This window comes from Hippocampus bargibanti, linkage group LG14 (assembly GCF_051943395.1).
Source record: "Hippocampus bargibanti isolate YZ-2025 linkage group LG14, ASM5194339v1, whole genome shotgun sequence".
NCBI lineage: Eukaryota > Metazoa > Chordata > Actinopteri > Syngnathiformes > Syngnathidae > Hippocampus > Hippocampus bargibanti.
Window position 1 is genome coordinate 19,197,341 of NC_142747.1, and position 24,225 is coordinate 19,221,565.

The window sequence follows — 24,225 nt, forward strand, 5'->3', positions numbered from 1 at the left end:
GCTCCCTTGTGGAAGGAAAAAAAAAACATTGGCAGAGGTCTGACTAGCGCTTTATCGACACCCAAGCAAGAAAAAAAAACGTAAACTAATTGGGGAATGGCGTTTTACGTAATATGTTCAATTCCCGAATAAATTTGTGAATGGCAGTGAATGAGATAGGTCAGTAATGACCAACATTTTTATGGGATTGTCATATGTGGTGCGTCTCCAAGGCAAAAAGCCAAAAAAATAAAATGGAATCATCTGAATTTATTTCTTCATTTGTACACAAGTATTCTTGAGGAGGAGTTGTCATCATTTTTCTATTGTACCAAGAGTAATAATAATAATTAAAAAAAAAATCTAAAACATAGCCATGCACATTCTTCACATCACTAACTGGGTTGACAACTTGGGAATTTTAAATCCGCAGTGATGCTGCCCTATTTTGATCAATTCATTTCATTTTCTGAGCGCTACATTGGAGTCCAGACGGCTCTAATTGATACGGAAGGACTTCTTTAATCGATTGCAAACATGTATGCTTTCCTCTTCAGAACTATTTGAATCGTATTCATAAGTGGCTGAGTAACAAGAAAGCATCTTCTCCGAATCAGAACTCTCTGAAGCCATTGTTTTGATTCTGGAGCAAGGCAGTTTGTGAAGGAGTATCCTGGCGTGACATCACGAACAAGGGGGCGGGACTTTCTGAATCCACCCAGTTCCGAGCTCATTTTGTAGCAGTTTTGGGCCACTTTTAAGTCATTTTTATTGGTGTTTTGCATTTGACTAAAAATATCATACTGCGTGTTTTTCTGATGTCGGTCAGGAAACAAAAGAATGGTGTCGGTGGTCCTTTAAGAAGCCATGTTCTAGTTATTATTATCGTGATAATCATAATAATGATTATTAATCATGTGCTCGAAACCCGCAGTGCAGATTGGACGACGAATGCAGCTGAAGTAAGCTGTATCCATGCTACAATCATTTGATATCCCAGCATTATCATTTCGTACACACACGCGCGCGCACACACACACACACACACACACACACACACACACACACACACGTTTCAAAAAAAGATACAATAAAAACAACAGACAGCAGGTAACACACACACGCACACAGAAAACAATGAATTCAGTCCTCTCTGCTGATGACATCATTGATCGTAGCAATGACATCACTGGTTTGGAAACCCCACCCACCTAGTATCCCACAAGAGTCCAGAGTAGAAGAAAAAGAAGAAGAAGAAGAAGAAGGAGGAGGGGATGGAGGCGCAAGCTAGCGGTTGTTCTTAGCCGCCTCCTTAGCAGCCACGATGAGCGGAGTCAAGCTGGAGAGAGGTTTCGCCATCTTCAGGAACTGGTGCTGTAAGAGGAAGAAAGGTCTTTTTACCCCGCCAAAATTAAATAAAAGCACAAAGTTAGAAAATAAAACACAGTCAATGCCGCGATATAGTGCTGCGTCATTGATAGCGGGCTAGAATGTATATTGACAGGCAATCATTCCCAGAAAGTATCTGTAAGGCGAAAAGTGTGTATTCCAAACATTAATTTCCCATAGGAAACCATTAAAATGAGAATAATCCGTTACCAGGTCCCCATTAAACATGATTTTCTACTAAATTACCCTTAAAACTACACAAAATATTACTTATTTTTTGTATAATAAATGTACTATTGTATTGTGATTAAAGAAATAAACTGTACAGTATAATAAAGTAGTTTTATTTACCTTTGTGATGGTTGTTGATAGAAGACTAGCAAGCAAGCCAGCTAGCTAGCCAATAGATAACTAATAGATAACCAGCTAACTAGCCAGCGAGCAAGCTAGCTAATAGATAGCCAGCTAACTAGCTAGCGAGGTAATAGCTTGCTAGCTAGCCAGCTAATAGATAGCAAGCCAACTAGCCAGCTAATAGCCAGCCAGCTGGCTAGATTGCTAACAGATAGCCAGGCAGCCAGCTAGATAGCTAATAGTCAGCCAGCTAATAGATAGCTGATAGCCAGCTAACCAACTAGCCATCCAGCTAGCTAACAGCTAGCCAGGCATCTGTATAGATTGCCAACAGATAGCCAGATAGCTAACAGATAGCCAGCCAACTCGCTTTATATTGCATTTAGCAATGAACTATTTTGAAAGAATAATAATACATCTCATTTATAAGCGCCTTTCAAAACTCTCAAGGACACTTTACAGTCACGGGATATTTTTTCAGCGGGTGAGCAGCGGCAGCAACACGCGCCAGCGTTCACTCAACCCGCGAATATAAGACGACAAGCCCCACTTTTTTAGTTTTATTTCAAAATACTTTGGGTATTGTTAAGAAGCCCCCCGCCCGGCAAGTACCTGCAGCAATTCCTTGGCCGAGCCTCTCTTCTCCACGTCCATCTCCAAACATCGATTCAGGAAGTCCCTGAAGGTAACTGAGAGTTTCTCTGGGTTCTGTAGCTCCGGTGTACCGTTGGTGGCGATCAAATAGAGCGCCTGCAGTAAAACATGACAACACTTTTCTTTTACTATACTGACACCTAGTGGTCAAGTAACGATATATTTCTTTCAAATCCACTCATAGAATGTGTGGGCAATAATGATAATAGTAGTAATAATAATAGGAATAATAGTAGTAATAATAACAACAACAGCAACAAGCTAACTAGCTAGCTACCTAGCTGTCTACCTATCTAGCTATCTAGTTAGCTTACTAGCTATCTAACTGGCTACCTAGCTAGCTATCTAGCTATCTAACTGGCTACCTAGCTAGCTATCAATCTGCTATCTATTGGCTATCTAACTAGCTAGCTAGCTATCTATTAGTTAGCTCGCTAACTTTATCAATTTAAGTTAGTCCCGGTTGAGTGAATGCTGGCGCATGTGGCTGCCGCTGCTCACCCACAGAAAAACCGACCCTGTGACTGTAAAATGACCTTGAGAGTTTTGAAAGGCGCTTATAAATGAAATGTATTATTATTATTATTATTATTATTATTATTATTATTGCTAGACTTGAAAGTTTTTGTTTTTTTTTCCCTGGGAAATTCACGTATGCTAATTGTACTTTTTTTTTATTGTAACTTTTGTACTATTATACCGTTCTGGTTTATTATGAATTCGGATTCTGCGCAATTCAGAGGAAAGTCAGTCGCACACAAAAGAACACAAACGCAAATCGAGGCGCTTACCCTGAGTGGGTTTTCATTGAGGTAAGGGGGTTCACCCTCCACCATCTCGATGGCCATAATGCCAAGGGACCAGATGTCCACTTTCGGGCCGTAAGCTTTGCGGGTCACCACTTCCGGAGCCATCCAGTAGGGCGTACCCACCATGGTGCTCCGTTTGCTCTGCTCCGGAGTGATCTGAGCGCAGAAGCCAAAGTCGGCTGCAAACAAACACAAATATAAAGAAAAAAAAAAGTGGTGATGGCATAACTTACAACAAAAGTTTAACATCAGACTTGATTGTAGTTTTACTCACTGGTGCTTTCTACTATCTATCTTTGTGACTGCTTTATTTCCTGTATGATAGTTTCCCATGTTAAACGCTTTGTTACAGCTTCAGCGCTATAGAAATCAATATGTATTGTATTGTTAAGGCATGAGTGGCTGCCTTTACAGCATCTACTGTATTTTGTTTTATAATAATACATTTAATTTATAAGTATCTTCGTTTCTACTTCTTCCTTTCCTTTTGTCTTCCTTTCATCACTTTGCTGTTGTGAAATGTAAATTTCTCCATTGGGAGTCTAATAAAGGTGAATCCAATCCATTCCAATATTGCAAGATTAAAAATCATCGCTGTTATCTCACAACGTTGAAAATGGATTAAATAAGGCACAGGTGTCAAAGTCAAGGCCCGCGGGCCAAATCCGGCCCGCCACATCATTTTTTTCGGCCCGCGAAAGCAAATCAAACTTGTTAAATTCCATGATGATTGCTAAAATCTGAGCCAAAATTTCATATTTTTGGATGTCAACCACAATAAAAGTCATTATTCTTGACTTCAGATTTGAAAACGAGTTATTCATTAATTTGCTGTGTGCTCCATATGTAATATTTAAAGGGATTTAAACATTGTAATGGGTACCCCAAATTCATAACGGCCCTCGAGAGGAAACCATAACTACAATGTGGCCCGCGGCAAAAAATGACTTTGACACCCCTGAAATAAAGTGTTGTTGTTTTTTCATATGTGCAGTTTTTAAAAAGACGTCCACTGACTCAGTTTGACGGATCCGTCCATTCCCAGCAAGATGTTATCACTCTTGATGTCTCTGTGGATGACTTGGTTGGAGTGGAGGAACTCCAGCGCTTGTAGACACTAAGGGGGGTGACACAGGCCATTAAAATCATCTACTAACAAAGGTGTCAAAGTCAAGGCCCGCGGGCCAAATCCGGCCCACCACATCTTTGTTTTTTCGGCCCGCGAAAGCAAATCAAACTTGTGAAATTCCATAATGCTTGCTAAAATCCGAACCAAAATGTCATATTTTGGCATGTAAACCACAATAACAGTCATTATTCTTGACTTCAGATTTTGAAAACTAATTATTCATTAATTTGTTGTGCGCTCTATATGTAATATGTGGAGGACTTTGACACCCCTGGTCTACTACAATCAATGATTATGATTATACAGTGATACCTTGGCTTACGAACTTAATTGGTTCCCAGACAGAGTGCGTAAGGTTAAAAGTGTGTATCCCAAAAGTTAATTTCCCATAGGAAACCATTAAAATGAGAATAATCCGTTCCTAGGTCCCCATAAAACTTAATTTTCTACTTTTCTAAGCCTTAAAACTACACAAAATATACCTTATTTTATGTATAATAAATGTGCTATGGTATTATAATTAAATACATAAACTCTACTGGATAATAAAGTTGTTTTATTTACCTTTGTGATGGTCGTTGATGGCTTGATGGAATGGATAGATTTTTGAATAAAGTGTCTCAAGGAGCTCTGGGCTGTACATCTTGAAAGTTAGTCGATATTGCAACAGCAAGAGATGCAAGTAGATGTGGAATTTTAACCTTGCAGTCTACATTCTACTTTTGAACTATCAAAGTTGAAAGAGTCCAATTTTCACAGTTTTCTATCCATTTTGTCACTCTCTGTCGTCTGCCTGTCTCTTTAATGTTTAAACCACCTCCCCTCACTGCTGCGTGCTTGACCAATCACGTGGCTTTAACCGAAGACTGGGGGCGGGGAATAGAGGACAAAAAAAAGTCAGTTGCCATTTTCTTGTTAGAACGGGCTCGTTCGCCAACGACACATCACTCATTGTGGCAGCGCCGTGTGTATCTCGAAAAATAGTTCGTATGCCAAAGTAAAATGTTCATAAATTTAACGTTCGTAAACCGAAAAGTTCGTAAGCCAAGTGGTTCGTAAACCGAGGTATCACCATATATAGCTCATTTTTTCTTACCTCTCGACACACGGCCGCTATCTGCGCTTCATCCATGCAGGTTTCTGTGACGACATCCGTCAAGGAACCGCCAGCCAGGTACTCCATCACCACCCACAGCTCGTCACCCACCAGGTAACTATTGCGACGGATCGTACGGGATGACGCTCGGACGTTTGGCGGCACCCCAAAAAAAAAAAAAAAAAAAAAAAAAAAAGTGACTGACCTGTCGAGGTAGTTGACAATATTTGGGTTCTTGTTTTCCCTCATGACCAGGATCTCGTTGATGATGAGTTCTTTCTTGGGCTGCTGTTGTAGGTTCATCTGTTTGATGGCCACCTGATGACCAAAACAACGTCATTGTCATCATCATATCTTAGCTTTCTTTAGCACTGATGTACAATCTGGCACCAAGACAAGCGGACTGAAATAACTAAAATAACTAGCTAGCTAGCTATCCCGCTACCTATCTATTATGTATTATTATCTCTTTCATTACCGCATTAAGTGCTTCAAGACGTCTTGAAATCTATTCTCTAGCTAGCTATTGGCTGTCTATTTGCTAGCTAGCTATTGGCTGTCTAGTCGCTAGCTAGCTATTGGCTGTCTATTCGCTAGCTAGCTATTGGCTTTCTAGTTGATAGCTAGCTAATGGCTGTCTATTCGCTAGCTATTGGCTGTCTATTCGCTATCCATTGGCTATCTATTCGCTATCCATTGGCTATCTATTCGCTAGGTATTCGTTAGCTATTCGCTATCTATTCACTCGCTAGCTTTCTATCTATTGGAGTTATTCCAGGTTGAGTGAACGCTGGGGCGTGCGGCTACCGCTGCTCACCCACAGAAAAAAAAATATCCTGTGACTGGAAAGTGACCTTGAGAGTTTTTAAAGGCACTTATAAATTAAATGTATTATTAGTATTAGTAGTGGTATTAGTAGTGGTATTAGTATTAGCAGTATTAGCAGTATTAGTAGTAGTAGTAGTAGTAGTAGTAGTAGCGTTAGCATTAGTATTAGTGTTGCGTTAATGTTGTTCTTCCTGGTTCAGTTCTATTAGTATTAGTATTAGTATAAACGTAGTGAAAACAAATGAACCAACCTCTTGTCCAGTGGCGACGTCAATGGCCGTGTAAACCGTCCCGGATGCGCTATAACCACAAACAAAAAATATATATATACAGTCAATTAAATGTCACCGATTTAACAAAAGTGTGCCTTTTAAAACATAATTAAAATCCATTTCCACTCACCCCTGTCCAATCTTTTCAAAGCGAGTGTATTTTTTCTTGGGGTCTCCGACACTCACGATGGTCCCTGTGTTAGATAGACAGATATTATTTGGTTATTAATTAGGATGTCATAAAATATGTATTAAGATTGAAGATGGATGATAGACAACAATGATGTGTGCTGAATCATCTTTGTTGATCATCCCATGAAACTCATAGACATGAAACCAAATAGAAATTGCAGATTTAATACAAATACCACAAATAAAAAAATACAACTCACAATTGTATAAATAAGAAGAAATACTAAAAGAATGGAAATAAAGACAGTTATGAAATAAAAAAGCATTCAAGATAAAAGAGAAGGAAAAAAGAGATGTTACAGAAACAGAAATTGAATACAAGTGAAAGAGAAACAAATTCAAAATGTAAATATAAACAAAGTAGAATAGATATACAATAAAAGTCATAAAGTAAAAAGCAGTAGCATATATAATAGCAATATAAACCAATGAAGTAGAAATTAAATAACCATTAATTTAGTCAAAATTACTTAGGAATCAAAATATAATCTAAAAAAAGAACATTAAAATAGAAATAGAATAAGGTTAAAATATAAACATCAATAATATAGAAATAAAAATAATTAAATTAGGTTAAAATAGTTAAGAACTGACCCGAAATAAAAATTAAATAAGATTTAAAACGTGACTAGCAATAGAATACAAACAATAAAAGGGATTTGAAAACCTACGAAGTAAAATAGTAGATTTGAAAACAAATAGAAATGTGTAAAGACAACGTTGTGACGAATGCACGACCGGAAAGATTTGGACAAAACCCTGGAAGAACGACCAATCAGATAAGAGGATTGAACAAAGAGGGCGGGGACAGTAGGGAATGGTGGATATCGGGCCTGTCAATCACAGAGCAGACAGACAGTATCCACATCTTACCAGCAGAGGGCGGCCTGAGCACATCTGGACAGGCGTTTGCGGTGTAGGAAAATATAACACATGTATCAACTTCCTGTTTTCCCCCCTCATTAATTGTCATCTATTCGACATTTCAAAAGCCATATTTTCATTTTAATTTATTTAATGACACGTGGAACTTACTTAGTTTCTCTAGGATCTCCTCATCTGACATCTTCTTTTTGCGTCCTTTGTCCTGAGGGCGGGGTAGGGAGGGCCCGGGCGCCTGGGTGGCCCCTGGAGGGCTAGCAGGAGGGGCGACCTCCGTGGCGCCTCCGGGTGGGGTGATGGCCGTCGTAGACGTCGCGGAGGAGGTTGGCGCCACAATCGGGGAGGTGGCTGCATCTTTGGTCGGGGGAGGCGGCAGCGGCTCGATCACCGAGCGGGTGTAAATCTGACAATATAGTAATAGTAATAGTAATAGTAATAGTAATAGTAATAGTAATAGCAATAGCAATAGCAATAGCATTGACAGTAACAATAGTAATGGTAATGGTAATAGTAATAGTAATAACAACAATAACGACAACACTGACGATAATAACAACGATAATAATGATAATAACAACGATAATAGTAATAATAATAATAACAACAACAATACATAGACGAATAATAATAAGCTAATAATAATAATACATATTTATAAGCGCCTTTTAAAAGTCTCAAGGACATAGCTAATAGATAGCTAATAGCTAGCTAGCTAGCAAATAGATAGTAATACTCGAATAACAACGGTAATCCCGTATTTATTCGAGTATTGCTATTAGCTAGCTAGGTAGCTTTCTATCTATTTGAGTTAATTCCGGGTTGAGTGAACGCTGGCGCATATGGCTGCCGCTGCTCACCCACAGGAAAAAAAGCATCCTGTGACTGTAAAGAGACCTTGAGAGTTTTGAAAGGCACTTAGAAATGAAATGTATTATTATTATTATATATATTTGCTATCTAGCTAGCTAGCTACTAGCTATATAGCTATTAGCTATGTCCTTGAGACTTTTAACAGGCGCTTATAAATACATTTTTATTATTATTATTATTATTATTATTAACTGTCTATCAGCGAACTAGGCAGATTTCTATCTATTTGAGTTACTTCCAGGTTGAGTGAACGCTGGCGCGTGAGGCTGCCGCTGCTCCCCCACAGAAAAACTTATCCTGTGACTGTAAAGTGACCTTGAGAGTTTTGAGAGGCGCTTATAAATTAAAATTATTATTATTATTATTAATAACAAACCACATCTGCACTCAAAGCTTTAATGTATGCGTGGATGTGGGAGAATGTGTGTGTGTGTGTGTGTGTGTGTGTGTGTGTGTGTGTGTGTGTGTGTGTGTGTGTGTGTGTGTGTGTGTGTGTGTGTGTGTGTGTGTGTGTGTGTGTGTGGATGTGTGTGAGTGTGTGAGTGTTCCTATAAAGTCATCACTATGGAGACGCCGGAGGCAGCAGCCGGTCAACCGCCAAAATGTCTGAGAACTTTGTGTGTGCGTGTGTGTGTGTGTGTGTGTGTGTACTCCTACCGATTTGGTGTGTTCTGGCCGCGGGGCGATGACGGGCGGCGGCTCGGCTTCGTCCTCATCTTCGTCCTCCGACAGGGTGGCGATGGCGGGTGTCTCCGAGACGCTCTTGGAGATCTGAGACAAACAAGGACAGACAACCATTAGTGGTTTTGTTCAACTGTGACATCACTTCCTGTTGGGCATCTGGAAGATGTTCTTTCTTTACTTGTCATGGACTGAATGGATCACTTTTCAATCCTCTCTAAGAAAATGCATCACTGTATGCTAAAGGATAAAAAGATGCGAAGATGCAAGGGAACCAGTGTGTATTCGGAGTTTAGAATGCTGGGCGTGTTTCCAAGCTGCATTGGCAAGATGATAAAATGTGCTTATTCACGTTGCAAGAAAAACAACAACAACAACAACAAAAAGAGTCTTGGTCCTCATCTTCATTGTCACCTTGTCAGCATCTCACCAATAAATCAATAGAAATGAGGACGTTCAACAAGAGAGATCGTGACGGCGCTTTTGGGTGCACTCAAAATGATCACATTTTCTTACCATCGCGGTGGACGAAGCAAAGACATCTGCGCTCTTGTCTGTATGAAGCAAAAGGGCACATTTTAGCCAGGGTTATGTAGATTGGTGTGTGTTTGTGTGTGTGTAAATACCTGTGAAGCTCATGTATTTCTGGCTGTTGCTGGTCTCTTTGGAGTCATAGAACTTAAGAACGTCCAGAACTGCCTGGAGAACAAGGCAGTCACGGTAGTTAGGTAGTTAAGATAGATAGGTTGCTACTGTAGGTACCGATAGAAATTAGACAGAATAAGAAGTTATCATATTTAAAAGTTTCATGCTGTTATATGCTTAGTCAACATGTGTGACTCGAATACACAATTGAAGCACAGAGAAACCTGGGGTCAATCTGAGGTCAACAGAAACAGCAAGTTAAACTGTCATCTTCATCTAGGAGATCTGGCCTTGGACAGAATTTAGGACTTGGGAAACTCCTTTATCACCGGAGCAATTTATGACTTGAAACTCCTTCACAGGAAGAGCTCATGAGCCAGGTTACAAATTTATCAGTTCATGGAAGAGACAATGTTTTATTGCTTAAACGCCCAGGTACGTGGTATTCTAATCAAGAAAACTATGTTTTACTAATGTATCACTTTAATTTGCATATACTCTCAATTAATAGCTTGGCAGAGGGCTGCAGAATTCAGGCGTCTGTCATGAATGGCTGCGTCCCCTGCCAGCAGTAAAGACAATCTTTCTGGGTTCGAGTCTTTGTCTACAGTGTCCGATCGAACATCTCTGACGGGTACTGAGCTTGGTACTTGCATAAATATGAATTGGATGGTATGTAGGTATGGTGAAATGGATGATAGGTAGGTAGCTATCAAGGTTTGGTAGGAAGCAGTTCTGGTTGCCATTTACCACTAGTGGTACGTAGTTTAGTTACATATGGTAGTTATGCTGCTAGGTTGGTAAGTATGGTGGGTAGAAAGGGAGGTCAGTATTTATGCTAGTGGAAAGAGTCATTGCCGGGAAGCAGTTAATGCACGGTAAGAAGTTCAATAGCGGTTTATCATTGGTCAGTCATTTGGATTGCAGGTAGGTAGTTTTTGTGTGTAGGGAGTTAGAGTACGGAGTTAGATGTAGTTGGGAATTGACCAGGTACTGTATTTTTGGTAGGAAGATTAGTAGGTAGTTTTGATTGAAACGTTATGGTGGATAGATAGGTAGCTAGTACAGAACGTAACAGTTATGGTTGATAGGCAATACGTAGGGTAAATGTGGTTGATTTGTGGGTAGTTCTTGTTGGTAGATATGATGGCTAAATAAGTAGTTATATTAAAGGTGTGATAGAGAATAGATATAATAGACGTTATCGTGTTTAAAAGTTTCATCTTGTGGAATGCTTGGTTGGTTGAACATGTGTGAATACAAAGTCAGTACACAATGGAGCACAGAGAATTTGGGTTCACTTTGATGTGAACAGACACAGGCTGTTAAGCTGTCATCCGCGAGTAAGAAATCTTAAAAAAAGGGAGTTTTTGTGGAGACTTTGTACAGGGCGGAAGGGAGTACTTGGTACGCTCCTGGACGAGAAGAGCTTATTAGCCAGGTTACAAATGTGTCAATTTCATGGAAAGGCCACCCATTAAAATGTCTATGTTGTGTTGGTTTATGGATGTTGGTGCTTGTACCAGGGGATGACATGGAGGGATGTCCATGGGACGTCCAGTGGCGTGGTATTCATTAACGAAGGCTCTGTTTTACTAATGTATCACATACATGTGCATGTACTATCAAGAAACATCTCTGACGGGGTGGAAGGAGTTGAGGAAACTAGTTATGGTTGGCTGGCAGTTCGGTAGTTATTATAGTAAATAGGTAGGCATTTATAGCAGGTGGGTCATCATGCTAGGTTGGCAGTTAGTTTCGGTAACCATGAATGGTGGGCTGATATTGGGAGATAGCTAGCCTGTCGTCATGGTAGGTAGGTAGGTAGGTATGCATTATACCTGAGGGTTCTTCTTTTGCTCCAGTTTGGTGATGTTGGACGTCTGCAGGAGGCGGGCCCACTGCTCAGGCATTCCCTACAATCGCACAAGAAGATAGCCCTATTTGCATTCACATAAAATGGGTCACGCAAACTTGTACTCAGACTGGGTCAGCACATCCAAGTTTACACTTCACTTCTTCTCTGCTCAAAAAAAAAAAACATTCAACCAGAGCGACTTGACTAAGAAAATATACGCACACACACCCACACACACACGCGCGCAGTCGCTAAAAGAGCTCACTGAGGCGGATCAAAATTGAAACTAAACAAGGTCCCTTTGTCTGATGGGATTATTCCAAGCAAAAAAAAAAAGTTCAATGATGTGAGACCAAAAAAAAAAAAAAATCACACACACATACGCACGCACACACGCAGTCACACACACCTTCCTGTTTGAACCTTTTTGTGAGGTCCGAGTAACTCCAGGAGTGAGGACGACCCTTTCTGAAAGATTTAGAGAAGAACTAGTGTTCCATTTGTACACTAGATGTCCCCCCTAACTATGTTTCCCATTTTGACATCTTTATAGACCGTCTAGAAGCCTTTAGAATGAAAAAACTTGAGGACCGACCAAAAGGTCCTCACTTGTCAAAAATGTCCTCACTACATATGGTGTAAAACCATAGTGGTCCTCATCACAATATCCATACCAACACACACGCACACACACACACACATACATACATATTCCTGTTTCAATGGTTTTGTGAGGTCCGAGTAACTCCAGATAAGGAGTGAGGACGACCCTTTCTGAAAGCTTTAGAGAAGAACTAGTGTTCCATTTGTACACTAGATGTCCCCCCTAACTATGTTTCCCATTTTGACATCTTTATAGACCGTCTAGAAGCCTTTAGAATGAAAAAAACTCGAGGACCGACCAAAAGGTCCTCACTTGTCAAAAATGTCCTCACTACATATGGTGTAAAATCATAGTGGTCCTCATCACAATGTCCATACCAACACGCACACACACACATACATATTCCTGTTTCAATGGTTTTGTGAGGTCCGGATAACTCCAGATAAGGAGTGAGAGCCACTGTTGTTGATAAGTTTGGAGAAGAACTAGTGTTACATTTGAACACTAAATGTCACCCCATTTCCCACTTCAACTTCTTTAAAAACAAAGCAATAAAAAGTGAACTTGAAACTGAAATAATAGCAGGAGTGAGGTTTCTGAATGGGTACATTCAAAGTCCTCAGCCCTGTAGTGAATTTGGTTAAAGTATCGTTTTACTTTTTGTGGTATGAACTTTTTCCTCTCATTAACCACGCACACACACATACATAAAAACATACAGTGAGTAAAAAGTGTGTGTATCCAAGTGAAATGAAAATACACATCAAAAAATAATTTTGGGTGAATTTGTGAGGACCTTTTTGAAACTTTAATGGATGCATATATCGACCCTGTCGAAGCCTTTAGAATGAACAACTTGTGAGGACCAGCCAAAAGGTCCTCACTTGTCAAAAATGTCCTCACTATGTATGGTATAAAATGTTAGTGGTCCGCACAAGACTAGTCATACAAACACACGTGCATGCACACACACACGCACACACGCACACACGCACTTACAGTAAACTCCCCTGTGACTGCGTCAAATCCGACATGGATCGTGTGCTCGAAATCAGACGGCAAAGAAATCTCGGGCCGCTCTTTCTTTTTGTACGCTGAAACAAAAACACACCAAAGATTTGGTTGGATATATTCATGGTTATGATACAAAGAAAAGCCTTAAAGTATTTTTTCACAAGTAATTATGAATGATTTCATCATCAACTCATTCACTGCCAGACGATGAGCAAACATGTGTTCATTCTCGGGCCAGGGTTTTTGTCATTTTTCACTCAAATTGCAGGACCCACAGAATATTTACTTTTAAGACTACATAAACATTCAATTCAGCGTAAAAAACATTAGAGTCATATGTGTACAGATTTATTTAGCTATGTATAAGCTGTCTATTAACGAGCTAGCTTTCTATGTGAGTTACTTCCGGGTTGAGTGAAGGCCTAGCTAGCTATCTGTTAGCTAGCTATCTTTCTATCCGAGTTACTTAGCTATCTATTAGCTGTCTATTAGCTAGCTAGCTTTCTATCCGAGTTACTTCCAGGTTGAGTGAAGGCCTAGCTGGTAATCTGTTAGGTATCTAGCTTTCAATCTGAGTTACATCCGGGTTGAGTGAACGCTGGCGGGTGTGGCTGCCGCTGCTCACCCGCAGGGAAATGTATCCTGTGACTGTAAAGTGACCTTCAGAGTTTTGAAAGGCGCCTATAAATGAAATGTATTATTATTATTATTATTATTATTATTTCATCAGAAAAAAAGAGTTAATTCCTAAATTATATGAGTCTGGAGTTATCTGAGCTTGAAATGGGGGCAGCTGTACAAAATACAATACCTACATATTGATTTATATAGCGCTTTAACAACAGCTGAAGCTGTAACAAAGCGCTAACATGGTCAAGAGGTCAATGCTGCCCCCTCGTGGAAGGGAAAAACACTGCTAAAGGCCATGGCCAGCGCTTTATCGGGACCCAAACATGAAAAAAAAAAAAAAAAAACGAAAACATTCGGGAATGGCAGTGAATGAGTTAATATGGGATTCTTTTCTCGTCTATTTTTAAATAAATATAAAATAACACGGAAACAAAATTCTAAATTAATCCAGATTTGGTGATGTGTGTGAGAAAGGGACCGCCTAAATAAAATGTGTAATATTTCTGCGTAAAAGTGGCTTTAGAAGGCATTTGTTTTCTTTTTATTGATTTATTTACTCACTCTTGTCACCGCCGCCCGTCAAAATGAAACGAATGGATCGGTCTTTCTTCTTCTTGTCCTCAGGGTTGGGGGGGAGGGGTTTCGAGGCATGATTGACGGGAGCGGGGTCTTTGCTGCACGAACCAATCATGGTGCTGGTGTTCCTCATGGGCGGGGCCGGCGGCTTGTCCTCCACCTCCCCGTTGTCGCACATTTTCTATTGGTTGCACTGCAATACACAGCAAGCAATTACAAATTATTATAACTATTTTTAATACGACTAAAGAAGTATAATTTTCACATTCAGGCACTTTTTCCACATCAGATGAATTACATTTTTCATAGTTAAGCAACTTTCTATATTGATATAATTGTCCACATTGTACATCATCACGTTCAAGTCAAGTCATTTAAATGCTGAAATTATTTTTATGTTTGTTTTTACATCAAAAAGTGCCTTTTTTTACACATAAGTAATAATAATAAATAATATATTTGATTCCTAAGCGCCTTTCAAAACGCTCAAGGACACTTTACAGTCACAGGATTTTTTTTGTGTGTGCGAGTGAGCAGCGGCAGCCATTCGCGCCAGTGTTCACTCTCCCCTGAAGTAACTCAGATAGAAAGCTAGCGAGCTAGGTAGATAGCCAATAGATAGCTAATAGCAAGACAGCTAGCTAGGTAGCCATATAATTAATATATAGCCAGCTCGATAGCTAGCGAGCCAGCCAGATAACTAATAGATAGGAAATAGATAGCCAGCTAGGTAGCTAGCTAGATAGCCAGCCGGGTAAAAATCATAATCATCATAATAACTATAACAATAATAATACATTTGATTTCAAAACTCTCAAGGACACTTTACAGTCACAGGATTTTTTTTGTGTGGGTGAGCAGCGGCAGCCACACGCGCCAGCGTTCACTCTACCCAAAAGTAACACAGCAGCAAAGTTATGAAAGTACAGCAGTGATACCTCGGTTTTCGACCCGAAAAATGTTGATTTTAAGAGGCAGAAAAAATGAGTTTTACAAGTCACCCAAAACCACCACAAACAAGCTAAAAGAGTCTGAAAATCACACAAAGCCCAAGAGTGAAAAGACATAGCGATCATTTCAAATCAATAAATAATAATAAATAAACAACACAGAACATCATCATCAAAATAAAGATCTCACCTGTGAGGAGACACAAACACCACATGAAACAAACTCCAAATGACTAGCATGAGCACCTCGGACATCTTTTTACACAACCCATCTGTGATGTCACACACTGTGATGTCACTAGGTGAGTCACATGACACACAGTATATAGTGCATATATAAGTACACACAAAGTGTCATGTGACGTTTCCAAAAAAGACAATATGATAGTTGTGTGTCCCAGACAACACGCAAGTGACACGTTTAGTAAAAGACAATTCAACTTTAGAACTTTAGTCATTTGAACTCTTCCTGAAACTCAATTTAGACGGCGAATAGAAGAGACACTTCAAGTCTCTCACACACACACACAAAGTGCACTTTGTTGACAGCCATCAGACCGCTAATGTTTGCTGTTAGCGAGGAAGTGACCAACTCTTTGTAGTTTGTTGTCCTTGAACACACACACACACACACACACACACACACACACACACACACACACACACACACACACACACACACACACACACACACACACACACACACACAAACGTTCAGATAATGGCCTCGCTTCTTACAGGTGGTAACACAATAGAATGTAAGCTGATGCAGTTGAATCCTGTTACTTTTGTCACGGCTTCATCACACACACATACGTATGCACACACACATTCCTGTTTCAATGGTTTTGTGAGGTCCGGATAACTCCAGATAAGGAGTGAGGACCACCGTATCTGATAAGTTTAGAGACGAACTAGTGTTACATTTGAACACTAAATGTCACCCCATTTCCCACTTAAACTTCTTAAAAAACAAAGAAATAAAAAGTGGACTTGAAACTGAAATAACAGCAGGAGTGAGGACTCTGAATGGGTACATTCAAAGTCCTCACCCTTGTGATGAATTTGGTTAAAATATAGTTTTACTTTTTGTGGTGTGAACTTTTGCCTCTCATTAAACACGCACATAGTGAGTAAAAAGTGTGTATCCAAGTGAAATGAAAATACACACCAAAAAAAATCATTTTGGGTGAATTTGTGAGGACCTCTCTGAAACTTTAACGGATGCATATATCGACCCTCTAGAAGCCGTTAGAATGAAACATTTGTGAGGACCGGCCAAAAGGTCCTCACTTGTCAAAAATGTCCTCACTATGTATGGTACAAAATGGTAGTGGTCCTCATAAGACCAGTCATACAAAAATACACACACACACTTTGCACATTGAGTTCGTGGATCATCTGCAAACGCTCCCTAACTTACAAAAAAATGCGTTCCGAATGGTCGTTCATCAGGTAAATTTGTTCGTAAGTTGCTTCAGTGCTATATTTTGTTTGGAATATATGTTTAGGGCTTATATAAGTACAGTAAAGTCTCGTTATATCGATATTCAAGGGAGTCCGAAAAAATATCGATATAACCGGGACTATCGATATATCCGACCCTGTTTGCATGTAATTTTCTCCGTGCGTGCATAGAAATAGTATCGATATAACCGGGACTATCGATATATGCGATATCGATATAACGAGACTTTACTGTATGTTACGCAACGACTGGCTGGTAGCCATGCCGATGCTAGCATGCTGGCTAATGGTAGTGGATGACGTCACATCACCGGGTCCCTGGCTGTAGCGCACTGATCGCTCTGATCACTGACCGCTGATCACCCACAGAAGAACTTATCCTGTGACTGGAAAGTGTCCTTGAGAGTTTTGAAAGGTGCTTATTAATGATATTTATTATTATTACTACAAAAATGTTCATATGTACCGTTGTTTGTCACTTGAATGTTCATAAGTAGGGGAGCATCTGTCGTTCAAAAACAGTTTCAAGGCATTACAGTGAGACTACAAAAAATACACAGTGAGAAATATACGTTTATCACTTGGAAAATGTGCCCGTTGTTACGTTAACCAATAGCCGGTTGCCAAACGGTGATGAGAGTATGTCCATGATTTTATGGCGAATGCACTTTGAAATTAAGTTACACGTGTGTGTAAAGTTCAAAGGTAAAGCACACTACAGTACTGTCGAGTTTTATTTTGTGTCTCTTGATTGTTGTCTGGGACAGTTGTATGTGTGTGTCTGTGTGTAAGGGTGTGTGTGTGCACCTGACGGCAGAGTCTGAAATAAGACACCTCGTAGGCATCTCTGTGCGAGTTTTTGTGTTTGTGTGTAATTTGGTAAGGACCACACCTACATGTTCATTTTCTGCTGGTGAACCCGAAGCACAAAAAAAAATGTCTTGTCTGTCTTATGACTGTATTTTTTGGTGTACAGTGATACCTTGGCTTACGAACTTAATTGGTTCCCAGACAGAGTGTGGAAGGCAAAAAGTGTGTATCCCAAAAAATAATTGCGCATAGGAAACCATTAAAATGAGAATAATCCATTCCCAGGTCCCTATAAAACATAATTTTCTAAATTTCTAAGCCTTAAAACTACATAAAATATACCTTATGTTATGTATAATAAATGTGCTATGGTATTATAATTAAAGAAATAAACTGTACAGTATAATAAAGTAGTTTTATTTACCTTTGTGATGGTCGTTGATGGCTTGATGGAATGGAGTGGCCGGTTTCATCAGCATTAAACACTTAATGAGGAATGTAGCCTTCTTCTTTCACCATCTTAAGGAATGATCCCTTGTAGGTGCTTTCTCTGCGATAATTTTACCTAGTTCCTCATCAATTGTGTTCTGTTTAGATAGCTTTTTGCAGTGTGTACAGATGGCTTATGCGGGTTATTTGTGGAGCATGATTGATGGGAATTTTACCCTTGCAGTCTACACTCTGCCTTTGAACTATCAAAGTTGAAACAAGTCCAAATTTCACTGTTGTCTATCTATATAGCTAATAGATAGCCATCTAGTTAGCTAGCTAGCCAGCAAATAGATCGCAAATGCCTCACACGGTAGCAAAAGTTAGGCGGAAAAAAACAAGTGCTGTTCTGTTGACCTGCGCCTGGGCCTGTTCTAGAACCCTCTTAATAAATAATAATAATAATAATAATAATAATAATAATAATAATAATAATAAATGAATAATACGCCCCACAGTTGTTAGTATAAGCTGCACACGTCAGCAGGGATGCGCGTTCAACTCAAAGAAAGAACACAAACGTGAACAGAAGGCCGGCAGCTGTGATTAAATGTTCGCACCTCGGTGACACAATAAACTTAACACACTAGAGTCAAGATTGAGCCGTCGCTAAGATCTCATTATAGCGGGCTAATGCTACATTTCGCCACCTGCGAATCTCCTTTTGGTGTGTCTTAGTCACTTATGTTAAATACACAAATGCAAACATTGAAATTCACAGTGACAGTTAGCTGATTTGAAGCTTTTAGCTAATCGCACTGCATGCTAATCGTCAGACAGACACACATTTTAGAGTGCACACATAAACGGTGCGGTGTGTCGGGATCATTTGGTACTGAGGTGTGAACAAATCTAACGTCCCCTTTGACCGGAGGTGTGTGTGGGGTGTCAAAGGAGAGAAAGAAAAATAAACAAGATGGAGGTCAAGACAATAACGCTCAAGTTACATTTGCAACAAGAAAGTGATTCCATCTGAATGACACTCAGTCGACGAGGTCGACTCAGCAAGACTCGGACTGACTCGCTGCGTGACAAACTAACGATCTAACCAACATCTGGTAAACTTTGTCATTTTAACTCACTAACTGCCAGACAATGAGCAAAAAATCTGTCCACTCCAGTGCCAGGGTTTTTGTCATTGTCACTCAAATTGCAAGACTCCCAAAATATTGAGTTTTAGGACTACATAAACATTGAATTCAGCGTAAGAAACCTTCAACATAGACTTTAGATATTAGCAGTCTTGATGAACAAGCTAACAAGCTAGTTAACTGAAATACTCACCAAGTGAGTAGCCCGATAGACTTAATGACTAACTAACCAATCAGCTCGTTTGCTTTGTTGGGTTGTTCATAACAGGTAGAGGTTTTCAAATACAGAATCGTCCGTCATGGCTCTCAGTGGCCATTTTTCCAGGCGATTCAATGCTATTCATTTCCAGAACTCTAGATGGCAGTAAAGAACATTTCAAAGGTCTGTTGTTTGTCACCCAGATTATCATACTCGGTACGTTCTGTCTTTTGCTGGAGGTCCTAAACGTCGTTTTACATTCTTTTCGAAAAGAGACTTCCTGTGTGATGGGAGTATTTATAGATGACGAAGTTAGCGCTGCTTCATTGCATCCGTCAGACACACAAGAACCGGAAAGAGCCAGAGTAGAGCAGTAAACATTTGAGGAGCAACATACCCTGGTATCACACGGCACTGGGGTTTTATTGTATTGTTTTTCAAAATTCAAAGTCAGCTTTATTGTCAAATATGCTAATATGCATGACATACAGCACAATTGAAATTACTGTCCTCTCGGACCCAGCGTGCAAGGCACTTATAATGACTTTGACAAACATAATAAACACGAAAACGGCAATTTTTTTCAGCATTGTCACACGTTTCGAGTAAAAAGTTAGCTTTTCGAGATCTTGGGAAAACAGGTGAAATAGAGTCAATCAATATCTTCACTCTGAATATTAATTACAGTAAAGTCTCGTTATATCGATATTCAAGGGAGTCCAAAAAAATATCGATATAACCGGGACTATCGATATATCCGACCCTGTTTGCATGTAATTTTCTCCGTGCGTGCATAGAAATAGTATCGATATAACCGGGACTATCGATATATCCGATATCGATATAACGAGACTTTACTGTATTTCATGCAAAATGAACAACCCACTTCTGAGTTGCGCATTTGTGTGGAAATGGAAATGTGGGGTTTCATTTTAAATTTGACAATTTTCATCTTCTAGAAGTACAATAATCCAGTAGACCTGCTCCAATCTGAAAAAATGTATTTTTTATTGATTTCTGCACTGACCCAAAAATAAATAAATATCAGAAACAGAGTTCATGTTAGCCAATGCTCGGTGTTAATGCTTAAAAGCACCTAGCCAATATTATTTTGAGCCATCGTGTTTAACTCAATCACTGCCAGACGTGCAAAAATGTGTCCACTCCAGTGCCAGGGTTTTTGTCACTCAAATTCTGGGACAGACAGAATATTGAGATTTAGGACTATATAAACATTCAATTCAGCGTTCGAAAAAAAAAATGTTAACTCCTAAATTCTATGCGTCTGGAGTTATCTGAGCTTGAAATGAGGGCAGCTGTCCAAAATACAATGTTATGCATACATATTGGTTTATATAGGGCCTTAACAACAGCTGAAGCCGTAGCAAAGCGCTAACATGGACAAAATACAAATGCTGCCCCCTCGTGGAAGAGAAAAAACTTTACCAGAGGTCTGACCAATGACTCTTCTTTCATCAGCAAAAAAAAAGTTAATTCCTAAATTATATGGGTCTGGAGTTATATGAGCTTGAAATGAGGGCGGCTGTCCAAAATACAATACAATACATACATACTGGAACAAAGCATTAACATGGAAAAAAAGGAAATTCTGCCCCCTTGTGGAAAAGAAAAAAACATTACCAGAGGCCTTGGGTAGCGCTTTATCAGCACCCAAGCAAGAAAAAAAAAAACGCAAATTCATTCGGGAATGTCATATTTTCAATTCCCGAATAAATTTGTGAATGGCAGTGAATGAGTTAATTACAACTAGTTAGCTAGTTAGGCTCTGCTAAATGAACTAATTTCCCTATTATGTAACAAATAACGCTATAGCGGCTTGGTCTTGACTTTACTCATGCTCAGATTAATGACACTGACTTTTTTGGCATCGATCGGTATTCTCAGAAATAAATTCGTTCATTTCTTTCGTCATGAACACATCCATCGATTGATCGATTATGCAAATGAGCTGACTGAAGGCTGTGTAATGAGGCGTGCGGAAACAACCGAGTCACGTGACCATGCGCTCCTGAGGGAGCAGACTGACTGACTCACTCCGGATTAAAATGCCAAGTGGTTTATGTACAACTTCATGTTGAGTTTGTGACCAAAATCAACCTGATGTTATTTCCACCATGGGAATCCCAAAATTGATCACAACAATATAAGTAGCGTATTTTCCGGTGTATAAGGCGCGCACAAAAGCCTTGATTTTCTTTAAAAGATGACCCTGCACCTTATACACAGGTGCGCCTTATATATTAAGTAATATTGAGCCATAACAGGTCACGCCGTATAATGTGGTGTGCCTTATATTTGGAAAATGCCTAATACAGTGATACCTCGGTTTACAAAACCTTTGGCTTACGAACCTTTCGGTTTAAGAATGTTAAATTTATAAAAAAAATTACCTTGGCATACAAACTATTTTTCGGGATACACACAGAGCTGCCACAATGAGTGATGTGTCGTTCCCGAACGAGCCCGTTCCCCTAAAAGAAAATGGCAGCCGGGTTGTTTTGGTCCTCTATTCCCCGCCCCCAGTCGTGGGTTAAAGCCACGTGATTGGTCAAGAACACAGCAGTGAGGGGGTGGGGGTTACAGACAGAGAGTGAAGCGTTCTCCAAAAAGAAAATGGACGCAGACTTTTTTTGTCCTCTATTCTGTCCTCTAGACTGCAAGATTAAAATGTCCCATCAATCAGGCTCCACAAACAACCCGCACAAGCCATCTGTACACTTGATGCAAAAAGCTATCAACCCAGCTAAACAGAACAGAATTGATGAGGTACTAGATAAAATTATGACAGAGAAAGCACCTACAAGGAATCGTTCCTCAAGATGGTGAATACCATAGCACATTTATTATACATAACATAAGGTATATTTTGTGTAGCTTTAAGGCACAAGATATACCTTATATTTTGTGTAGTTTTAAGGCTTAGAAAATTAGAAAGTAGAAAATTATGTTTTATGGGGACCTGGGAATGGATTATACTCATTTTAATGGTTTCCTATGGGAAATTCATTTTTGGGATACACACTTTTCGCCTTATACACTCTGTCTGGGAACCAATTAAGTTCGTAAGCAAAGGTATCACTGTACTACTACTACTACTACTACTACTACTACTAATAATAATAATAATAATAATAATAATAATAAATTCAATTTATCAGGTCATTTCAAAATCACCCATCCATTCGTAATTCATCTCCCTCCATCACTTCTATTGCTTCAGTATAGCATCCATCCATAGTACTTCTGTCTACCTAGTCATCTAAATATAATATAATTCTACATTTTAGTTATCGTCTCAGTTCTGCCTACCCGACCATCGACCCATCCATCCATTTGCCAGTCAGTCTTCTTATCTAACTGCAACATCTATGCATCTGTCAAAAAAACGCTACATCAACCAAGTTGAATTTCAATCGGATCCCGGATTTTATTTACACAGGTTTAAAACAACAAAGCCATTTTCCACTCGATCTTCCGTGTCCTTGTTGAATGTTCCCTGTGGAACCTCATAAAAACTTCAGCGTGTGTTCTTCAGACACTTGGTCATCTTTTGATTAAATAATTAAACACAACGCTTCAATTAACAGCCAATGTGAGCATACCAGTTTTTATTGCAATTAAGCACATACTAATTGTCTAAAAAAATAGTAATATAAGAGTAAAAAATAAATACATTATTTAATCAAACCCATATAAAAAATAAGCACCAGTTTACGTTCTTAACCCTTCTCGTGCTTCTGGTCCGCCACACCTCGTCTTGCTCGAACATTGATCATAAGTTGAATGAAAAAGTAGACAAATTAAGCTTACCTTTTGTCTGCTCGTTGGTCAAAATCCACAGAGTGGAAGAAGAATGGAGTATCTTATCCGAGACGGGACCACACCGTCTGAAGTGGCCAATAAAGTAACACCGCCACCGGGGTTGCTTCGTGCTGCTCCCCCCAAAGCCGAGCCGCTTCTCCCGGCCTATTGTTAGCTAGCCACCGGGGAGTCACCCAGGCGACGTAATCCCCTCCCCCTTCTCATCAAAGAAGCCTCGTGATTGGTCTATGTGTCCTCTCCCTCGCTTTCCATTGGTTATTCTGATTGTTCCTTCAACACCACGAGGTTTTCCATAAGGAGGGAACCCAGGTGGTGAGTTCAGGGACAATGGGGGAATTACGTTGGCAGTATGCGCATGAACCGGCAACGCCTTCTTGGTTGACATCCACCTGCTTTTTTGATGGGACGGGTTCGTAACTAACATATTATTAATAATATATCTTCTTTTGTTGGTATACGTTTTTTTACGTTATTTGTGTGGCATTCTGTTATTTTCTCTTTTGTATGGCTAAAAATTCCACTATCCAAATCGAAGCCATTCGTTTTGTCACTTAAAAGGACAATACGGTACTGTACTGTAATCTTTTCGTTGCGAAATCTTGAATTAATCAGATTTGAAGTCTGTAGGAAAAAAAACATCAAATCGACCAGCAGCCCTTTGGGCGTAGCTGGTGTAATTCTCCGAGAAAACAACGTCACAAATAAAAACAAGTAATTTTACTTTCAAATCCCACATTAATATAAAAGAAATATGACGTAAGGTAACAAGCTGTGACTTTACCAATTCGACCCGCCTCCACCTCTCTCTCTTTCACTTTTTCTTTCTCCCTACCTACCTCCCTCCCTCCATCAAGTGGAGAAGCTTGAAAAACAACGGCATCCAGAGGCTGGAGTGCCTCATTCAAAGGCAACAA

General features: G+C 39.6%; 1 protein-coding gene across 1 annotated transcript; it reads right to left on the reverse strand.

The window, feature by feature from the left end:
- Positions 1 to 229: 229 nt before the first annotated feature.
- On the reverse strand, positions 230 to 23,460 carry pak1 (p21 protein (Cdc42/Rac)-activated kinase 1). The gene is made up of 16 exons (XM_089013768.1): positions 23,300 to 23,460; positions 14,448 to 14,655; positions 13,242 to 13,336; positions 11,622 to 11,696; positions 9,762 to 9,834; positions 9,652 to 9,689; positions 9,112 to 9,225; positions 7,738 to 7,987; positions 6,641 to 6,704; positions 6,490 to 6,538; positions 5,616 to 5,728; positions 5,411 to 5,528; positions 4,203 to 4,302; positions 3,168 to 3,364; positions 2,335 to 2,472; positions 230 to 1,353 (listed from the first exon to the last, which is right to left on the reverse strand). Exons 2-16 carry the CDS (start codon positions 14,638 to 14,640, stop codon positions 1,267 to 1,269), a joined length of 1,704 nt encoding a protein of 567 aa, XP_088869894.1. The 5' UTR covers positions 14,641 to 14,655; positions 23,300 to 23,460; the 3' UTR covers positions 230 to 1,266.
- Between the last annotated feature and the right edge of the window lie 765 nt (positions 23,461 to 24,225).